This window comes from Polyodon spathula, chromosome 25 (genome assembly GCF_017654505.1).
Source record: "Polyodon spathula isolate WHYD16114869_AA chromosome 25, ASM1765450v1, whole genome shotgun sequence".
Classification (NCBI taxonomy): Eukaryota; Metazoa; Chordata; class Actinopteri; order Acipenseriformes; family Polyodontidae; genus Polyodon; species Polyodon spathula.
Genome location: NC_054558.1, coordinates 19664943 through 19673530, shown reverse-complemented (window position 1 = coordinate 19673530; position 8588 = coordinate 19664943). Strand labels below are relative to the sequence as shown.

General features: G+C 39.5%; 1 protein-coding gene across 1 annotated transcript; it reads left to right on the top strand.

Moving 5' to 3' along the window:
• Positions 1–135: 135 nt before the first annotated feature.
• Positions 136–7640, top strand: LOC121299456 (B-cell CLL/lymphoma 7 protein family member A-like). The gene is made up of 6 exons (XM_041227162.1): positions 136–313; positions 3034–3115; positions 3297–3393; positions 3706–3873; positions 4344–4450; positions 5057–7640. The coding sequence occupies exons 1-6, from the start codon at positions 222–224 to the stop codon at positions 5129–5131; spliced, it is 621 nt and encodes a 206-aa protein (XP_041083096.1). The 5' UTR covers positions 136–221; the 3' UTR covers positions 5132–7640.
• The last annotated feature ends 948 nt before the right edge of the window (positions 7641–8588 follow it).

Below are 8588 nucleotides of genomic sequence, written 5' to 3'. Positions count from 1 at the left end.
GATTATGATTAAACTTTCAAGCAAGACAATAAAACTTCAAAGCCTTTGTTGCTTCTGCCTGCATATTGTTATGTGACAAAGCGACTGGCTGCCTGGCGGTGCAGCTGTGTGCTTCGCTCTATAGTGGGCGCAGGCGCTCTCCGTTCTCACAGAGCGCTGTATTGAGTGTTTGCATTGTGTCTGAACGCCGGAGAGCTTTAAAAAATATACCAACAGCAGCAATGTCGGGCAGGTCAGTTCGCGCAGAGACCAGGAGCAGAGCGAAAGATGATATCAAGCGGGTTATGGCCGCTATTGAAAAAGTACGAAAATGGTAAGAGGCAAGCGAAAAAGAGAGAGAGAAAAAACCCATGGGTTCATTATCTAACAGCAGAAAGCACAGCATGTGGGGGAGGAGAGAGAGCGAGCGAGAGGGAAGCTAGAATAAAAAAAGAGAAGGGTCATCTTGAACTTAAAAAAAAAAATTGATAGATTGCGCCGGTGGCACAGGTACGCTAGAGCGCTACTGCGAGCGGTCGTTATTAGGAAGATTTGGACGATTTTTAATTTTTTTTCTCATTAAGAATTAATGTAGGTTGAACCCAGAAGCCATTTCGTTGCAGTCACATGAAGCCTTTGCTTTCTTCTGCCTGTAATGCCGGGTGGAGAGTGCGTTTTGATTGCGCTGCAGAGCGGTTTCAGGAGCCCGGCACATCACAAATCATAACAATAACCTCCAGTTAGTAACTAGATGACAAGGGCGCTGGAGAGCATGAATACTTTGATACGGTCTCGGCGTTTTAAATTTAGCGCTTTGAATCGCTCTTCAGCGCCAGAGAACTAGGCGTGCGGCGGGGGGCTGGGGAGAGGAAGTGGTGTATAACTGATAATGCAGATAAGAGCATTTTATAGATCTATATACTGTATCTATATTATATTATATTGAAACAATCAAATACAAAATAAACCCTGATAAATAAAAATACCTTTTCAGGCCTAACAAAAAAAAAAAATAAATAAATAAAATACATAAATGAACCAAATACTCCCTAGAAATAAAAGCAAAGTGCCGTGATAAACAAACTGTGTGATATTTGTTCAAGGGCAGAACAGACAAACCTTCTTTTAATTGCAAAAGAAAAACTATTATATGAGTATATGTATAAACACGTTACATTAACAATTGTAATTGAATCGTAATAAACGCGAGTTTGTTGAATGTATTTTGTGTTAATAAGACAAGTTTAAGAATGCGAGATTGTGTGTGTATGTGTATATATATATATATGGCGTTTAGTACAACAGTAGACGTCTATATATCGCTGCTAGAAAATTAATTCACTAATAAAAATGACGCATCTATGTCATTTAAATATCACGAAGTTCTGTACCCCGGTAAATTAATTATTATGCAACTTTATAGGAAAGTGTATGTGTAAAAATACTACCGTAAATTATGAGTGTAAATGAACGCTAGGAATTAATCTCTGTGTTTGTGTTTTTGCTTGCTAATCTGACGAAATTCTCAGAATACAGAGGAGACACCGAATGACGCTGAACGTTAGAACATCTACTGGAAAAGCAAACTTTTGATTTTATGTCTGATTGGCCCTAGCGTCTATTATGTACACTATTTTTCTTTAAGCTTTGATATGTAGTGTCGTTCAGTACAAACATGACCACATCAAGGTCTTAATTTAAAATGTAATCTAACGTTTCATAAAGACAGATGTTACTACCAGTAAAATTTTTACTGGCACTAAGGCAGCTGATGTTACTGCTGCCAGTAACTGAACAAAACAAATTCTCATGACTCTCCATTTCCCCTTCTGAACTGAACTAAAGACCAATAAAACAGAACTATTATTTTTTCTACATTGAAGCAGTTCCCCTTTTTTCTGCTTGTAGAATGCATCTTGGTAGTCAGAAAGCCGCTACAAGTAGAATTTGTATAGTGGTTCTAGTTGTTTGAAATGATAAAAGGAAGGTGGATCCAGACTGGGTTAAAGAGCCAAGCAAATGGCTCCAGCCCAGTGGTTCAATTTCAATTGCTGATCCATTCCAAACCCATTGATCCAGCCCAGCTTTTACTCACACCTTTATTTTATATACACAATGAACACAGCTGTCCTGTTTTTGTTTTTTTCTTTTACTTTAGACTTTTGTTCATTCAGGTTATGGGTGAGTTGGTTGGCTTGTGCACCATGCCCCTTGGCTGACTGTACTGCTGTACTCCTTTGTTTCAGAACCAGCAGTGTGTACGAAAGCTGGAATTCTGCCCGGTGGGTAACAATCGTGCCGCGTTTAGCATTTTCTGTGTCTAGACGGCTTGGGCAGTGTGGGAGGGAGCGGTCTACTCTGTCTTTTTTGGGGGGTACCCCTTTTTATAAAGTCAAAACGCAAGTTGCATGGTAGACGCTTTTCATTTTGAGTCATCATTGGCCACCAGATGCAAGCAGTATTATAAAGCCAACTCATCTCGTTAAATATTTGCCACAATCCCAGTGCATCATACCTTGCATCTAGATGTCACCCAGTGCATAGAACACAGAACCTGATTCTAAAGTTATAAAACTGCAACACTTTTCAGCTTGCTTTGCTGTCCTCTCTGTAAAAATAAGTGACTCCCTAAACATATTAACACTCCCCAGAACAGTAACTATGCATACTCTTGTCTCTATAGAGGTCACTTTTTTTTTTTTTTTTGCATCGCTATTCTTTTAAAAAAAGAAAAGCGCAGTTTTTGTCTCTGTACCCTTTTAATTTGAGTAAGAAGCAGGCACGTTTCTCATTGAGTGACAGTTGTAGTGTCAAGTTGAGGTGTCCGACACTGCTTACACAGATGTGACTGTAGTTTACCGCAGGCCCATGCTCCACAACTGACACAGTTATGCTGAATGCTAAGCAGTGCACCATTTACATGATACAAAATGCCACAAACATCTGGAATAATGTCAGCATGTTTGTGTTACTTATACTAGGGTATACTAGTATCCATATAACTACTGTGCAAGGAAACGTAAAACCCAATTCCCATGCATGTTGTTTTCACAGGGAGAAGAAATGGGTAACGGTTGGAGACACGTCCCTCCGAATCTTCAAGTGGGTCCCTGTAACAGAGCCCAAGACTGACGAGGTAGGGCTTTCCAGTTCAACAACTATTGAATGTAACTAAGGATGCATTCAGAGTGTCTGTAAATATGCATTGCCTTTAGCGGGTACAACGTGTTCCAGTGTTGTTAGAAATGACTTGGTTTAAACACGGCAAAAGGCAGGAAGTGACGCTCACGATGAATTTGTCTCGCCTCTCTCTACAGAAGAGCAAGAGCAAGAAGAAAGGGAAAGATGAGAAGTGTGGCTCGGAGGTCACGACCCCGGAGAACAGCTCCTCTCCTGGAATGATGGATATGCATGGTGAGTCCTTACCCAGGGGGGGAGGCGACATGTAACAACACATTGTGAGAACTCCAGAACTCCTCCTTTAACTGCTAAAGACACTCCTCTGCACTATGAACTATATATTAGTAGCATGGATACTGCTGCACTTCATTCGTTGCATATTTCTATAGTGTGGATATTATCTGTTCAGGGATATTAAAATATGAGGGCAATAATGTGTGTGTGTGTGTGTATATATATATATATATATATATATATATATATATATATATATATATATAGAATATATATCTATATAATATATATAAATACTGTATATTCTTTTAGATGATAACAGCAATCAGAGCTCCATCGCAGATGCCTCTCCCATAAAGCAGGAGAACAGCAGCAATGCAAGCCCATCCCCAGAGCAGGTCCCTGCTTCCCAGGGAGAGAGTTCCGAAGCCAAGCCTGAAGAGATCCAGCCCTCTGCAAAAGACCAGACCAGCCCAGAGGGTGAGATTCACACTGACACACGTCTGTCAGGAGACAGCAACGTGAAAGGCCTTCAGAACAGTCCTCTGCTTGATTTAGTTGGTTAGAACTTTACTTCAGATTGCAAAATGAGGGTTGCAAAATGATGGATGCCTCTAGCTTTGTGGCTACACTTTCTTGCTTTTGCCACCAGAGGGCACTCGGTTCTTTGCTGAGTGCCTTTGGGAATATAACAGGGAAGTGAGGGCTGTAAAAGTTTGGCTTTGCATGAAGTAAAATTTGTTTGCTGAAGCAAACCACACTGCAATGCATGTGGCCTAGGTAGATATGACTGTATACCCTACTCTCTGATCTCCTTAACATAACATCCCTTGAAACATTGTGCCCTGGTGTGTACAGTATACTTTCTAGTAGTATATACTTTCTACAGTATATAATTCACCTGCAAAACCTTGTTCTGGATTTTATCAGAGTGCATTGTTTCTAAGCAGGCAAGAATCCCAACTCATTAGAAAACTCTGGAACCAGCCCAGAAAAGGCAGAAGCACAGCCTTCGGGAGACAAAGATTCCTCCTCAGAAGTAGCCAAAACCACTCAGGTAAGGATTAGCTCTTTTGTGCATTCAGCTATAGTGACTGCTCTCTTTATTAGGACCGTCTGCCTGATTGGATTTGGTTTCTCCCCGGTGTGAGTCTGTACACTTCCCTTGGAATGACTTCAGTGCTGTTGCCATCACAACAGAACACACCCTTGCACAGGTGTATTGGGAGGCCAGGAGTGGGAGGGTCAGTGCACAGCCGTTGTTGGAGTTTCAGTGGGATATAATAATGGGCTGCCCAGTATAGAGATCTGGATTTGTTCTAGCTTGCAGTGGCTTTTTTTAACGCATTAAGGGGTGAGATGCAACAGTCACAGAATGTAAAACAGTTTCCTCTGCATTTCAGGCAATGATGCCCCGACTGTATGACAAAGATATCTTTTCAGGGTTATTTTTAATGCATTTTAACATTGGTATTTGTACGACACAACACAAAGCTCTTCTATATACTTAAAAATGCTTTATTGATCAGTCACTAATTAGATGCATGTTTTAAAGTTTAAACGTACTTTTGCATGATACAAAATGGCCATCCTCAGGTGTTGTTTTCTAATTGTTATTTGCGTAAAGTCATGCAAACTGACTGCAGGTTTTGGGATTTTTAAGGAATCTGAAGAAGGTGCGCCACCTTCTAAAAAGGTTAAAACTGAGACAGCCCAGCCCGTCTTTGAGGAGAGTTAAACTGTTGGAAGGGTTTCCCTGCAAGGCACACTAACTGGGTCCCCGAGGAGCCACAGTCGTTCTGGAAATTCTCTCCTACTTGCCAAGAACAAACTTGTCTTCTCCGTGACGGCCAGCTCCAGTCCCTACACCATCGGGAACGACGGGAAGAACTTCACCTGTGAAAATAGAAGCTAACGACATTCAAACGTAACATTTCTTCTCCGCGTTCCTTTTGTTCTGTGAAATGGTTTGAAGTTCTCAGGAGGGTCTGCGCACTGTTTTTAAATGTCAAGGTCACAGTTTATTCTGCTGCTGTAGCAGGGCTGGAAATTAGACTCCCATTGCATGGCAGTCTGAGCCATTCCTAGTTTTACTACAAGGTCAACAGAACACACTTGAGCGTGTTACCCATACACTGGCTAATCAAGCTCCTAGTAAAAACTGGAATGTGTGAAACTGCTATGCGACAGGAGTCTTATTTCCCTCTCTGTGTAGTTTTGTTGTGTTTTTTTTTTTAATTTTTGCTTTATTTAATAAAGTAAGATATTTAAAGGATGGTACAGGTCATGCATTTAGCTTTTCATGTGAAGTTTATAGTTTGTAGCATAGTTTCTGCTTCATTGAATTCCTTTGTTTTGTGTTTTATTTTGCCACTGTTACCCTACAGTATATTTATTTTAATTGGCTTTGATTCTTTTTTACCTTTTTATAACAGATACAATTAAACAGTAGCACTAAAGTGTTTCTGAATCATGTGCATGTATTTTTTTTTAAGGAATAGTGATCAAGTTTAATTAAACAAAATGCTGACCGGTGGTAATTGCATTTGGCATTAACTTCCAATGATTTTATATCATTCAGAAAACACATTCATTATTGCTGCCGAGTTGTAGACTTTAGCATTCCTGGAGCATTGCCACATTGTGCCAGTATGTCATGCAATGCAATCTTAACTGAGAATTTAACTCTGTTAGCTTTGAGATTCCCACTCTAAACAACGACGCCTGTGCAGACTTTGTGTAATGTAATTGAACTGTGGTTTTAATCCACAGTAATAACAACAGTGTACAATTTTTTATTTTTTTTTCCTAAGCTGATGGCAAGAAAAATAATCACTGGCTGTGAGCAAGAACTAACAAACCCAACCCGTAGTTTTGAAATATTAGCATGTATCGTTTTAATAGCAAAACAGAAATGAGCCAATGGTTGTTTGTCCTTTTTTTCAAATAAAGTTTAATAAATGTGATTTGTGAGAAAAAAGGAAATGGACAAGTATAATTCCAGGAAGTTTGATTTATAGCAACATTCTGTAACCTTAATAATTTCACAGTGGAAAAGAGGGGCTGCCGTTCTTGCATCCAGCCAGCACGGCTTGAATAAAGCAGCATGGTGAATGGGTGTATTATTAATAGCTGTACTACTGCATATTTACTTGACGTGGTTGATTTCTGTTTTATTTTGTTTCAATATGTATATTTCGTTCCAGAATAGATATTTTTTTAAAAAACTGATACACATTTTATAGGGAACGCTGAACTTGTAGTCTGAGTTCCTGCAGCCCATTACAAGTCATGTGATAGACGTACACACTGTAGGAAAAAAATATTATCCTGCGTTTAGTTGATGTTTTTGCATTGTGTTTTTAGAAAAAACAATAACATTTTTGTGACAGTGTTATTGAACAACAAAGTCACTAAATTATCTTTTAATTAAAAAAAAAAAAAAAAAAAAAAAAAAAAAAAAAACATAGGGTACAAGAAAGGCAACACTAAAGTACCTGGTGAGTTTCTGAATCCTTTTCCCCGTTGTATAATTTATGTGAAATACAGTACGATGTGTGTGTGTGTGTGTGTGTGTTGCGTATACACAGTTTTACATTGTGTGATAGACAGGTACAGGGTTCTCTTACTACAAACTTATGTAGGTCCCTGTTCGGTAAAATGCAGCTTCTGATGTCTAAAATGTTATTTTTAATATATAGTATTGACATTTCTGTACACTCCTGTTCCTTTTAAAATGAGTTTGTAACACTGGACTGTGATACTGTTTTTGAGCCTCTTCCTGTAGTTCTACAGCACTGCGTCTGTATGGAAACTGTGGTGCACTGCTTTCCTTTAAAATCCATTGTTGTGTTTAATTGTAAAGTTGTAATTGTTCCTCAGCTATAAGGGGCATGCAAATACCTCAGTCACGGTCCCGAAGTGCTGGCACTTACAGCTAACGTGTCTACAACACAGTATGTGATTTCACTGCTCAATAATTGCACATTAACAATAATAAAACAAATAAATCCCTTAAATGATTGTTAAGGGATCCCTGTAGAGATATCTGCTAAATCTCAGTTGTTTTTAACCCTTTACCTGCAAATCACTGGTCCCTTTTTAAGATTTTGCTTTGTCACCATCTTCAATAGTACTGTGTGTTGTACAGCAGTAATGAGTTTTATTTTCACTTATTTATTCTATCAGTAGCTATTGGTTATGCCATGTACAATGATTTTGTTTTAATAAAAAAAGTCACAAAACAATATCCCTGCTCTGCATGTTAGTTTGTCTATGTGTGAGTTTTAGAAAATGGTGGAATACTATGTTTGCAATGTTGTGTGTGTGTTGCCACATTTGTAGGGGCAGCCCTGTAACTAAATGTTTTTTTTCTCCCCCCATGCAAACTTAATTTCAGTTACAGTTGGAACAAAAAACAGGTGGGACACCAGCCATCCAGGACTGGAATTGTAAGACTGGATTATAAGATGGCCATTGATCATCATGCACAGCAAGTGTCCTGAATAAAGCAGTAATGTCACCCTATATCCTAGCAGTTCTCTTGAAAATGTTCCCCATATATCACCTAACATTTCCCCTGCGTGCTGCATCCTTCGAATTAGACTGCCATACACAGTACACACATCCCACTCTGAGAGTCAGTCTGCCCTGGACGCAACACTCTCAATGTGGTTCTCCAGGGTACAATACAGGGTAAAGCAGTGGTGCTCAACTCTGGCCCTTGAGATCTAATCCAGTCCAAGCTTTTACTCCAAGCAATCTTTAATGTAGTTAATCAAAGCTGCAGAGGCAATTAATTATTTAGGATCTTGTTGGGATAAAGACCAGGGCTGGAATAGATCTCACGGGGCAGACTGGGATTAAGATTAGACTTCCACCCTATAAGTGTGTGTGGGGACAATGATCTAAGCTAGAGGTGGCCAAACTTGGTATTTCCACTCCTGGTCTTTGTTCCAGCCCTGCTCTAATTTGTTTAATGGAACCAATTAAACCTGGTGTGGAATGACTCTGCAGGACCGTGATTGGACACCCCTGATCTAAGCAGTGGCGGAACTAAAGGCAACTGCTTATTAACTCCACAGTAGCTGCTCTGCCCAGGGGAGTTTGGACAGGCCGATTTATTAACATTACAACATATACAGCAGAAATGCAGTGAAATAAGATCTACAAAATGTACATTGTATTGATCCTGA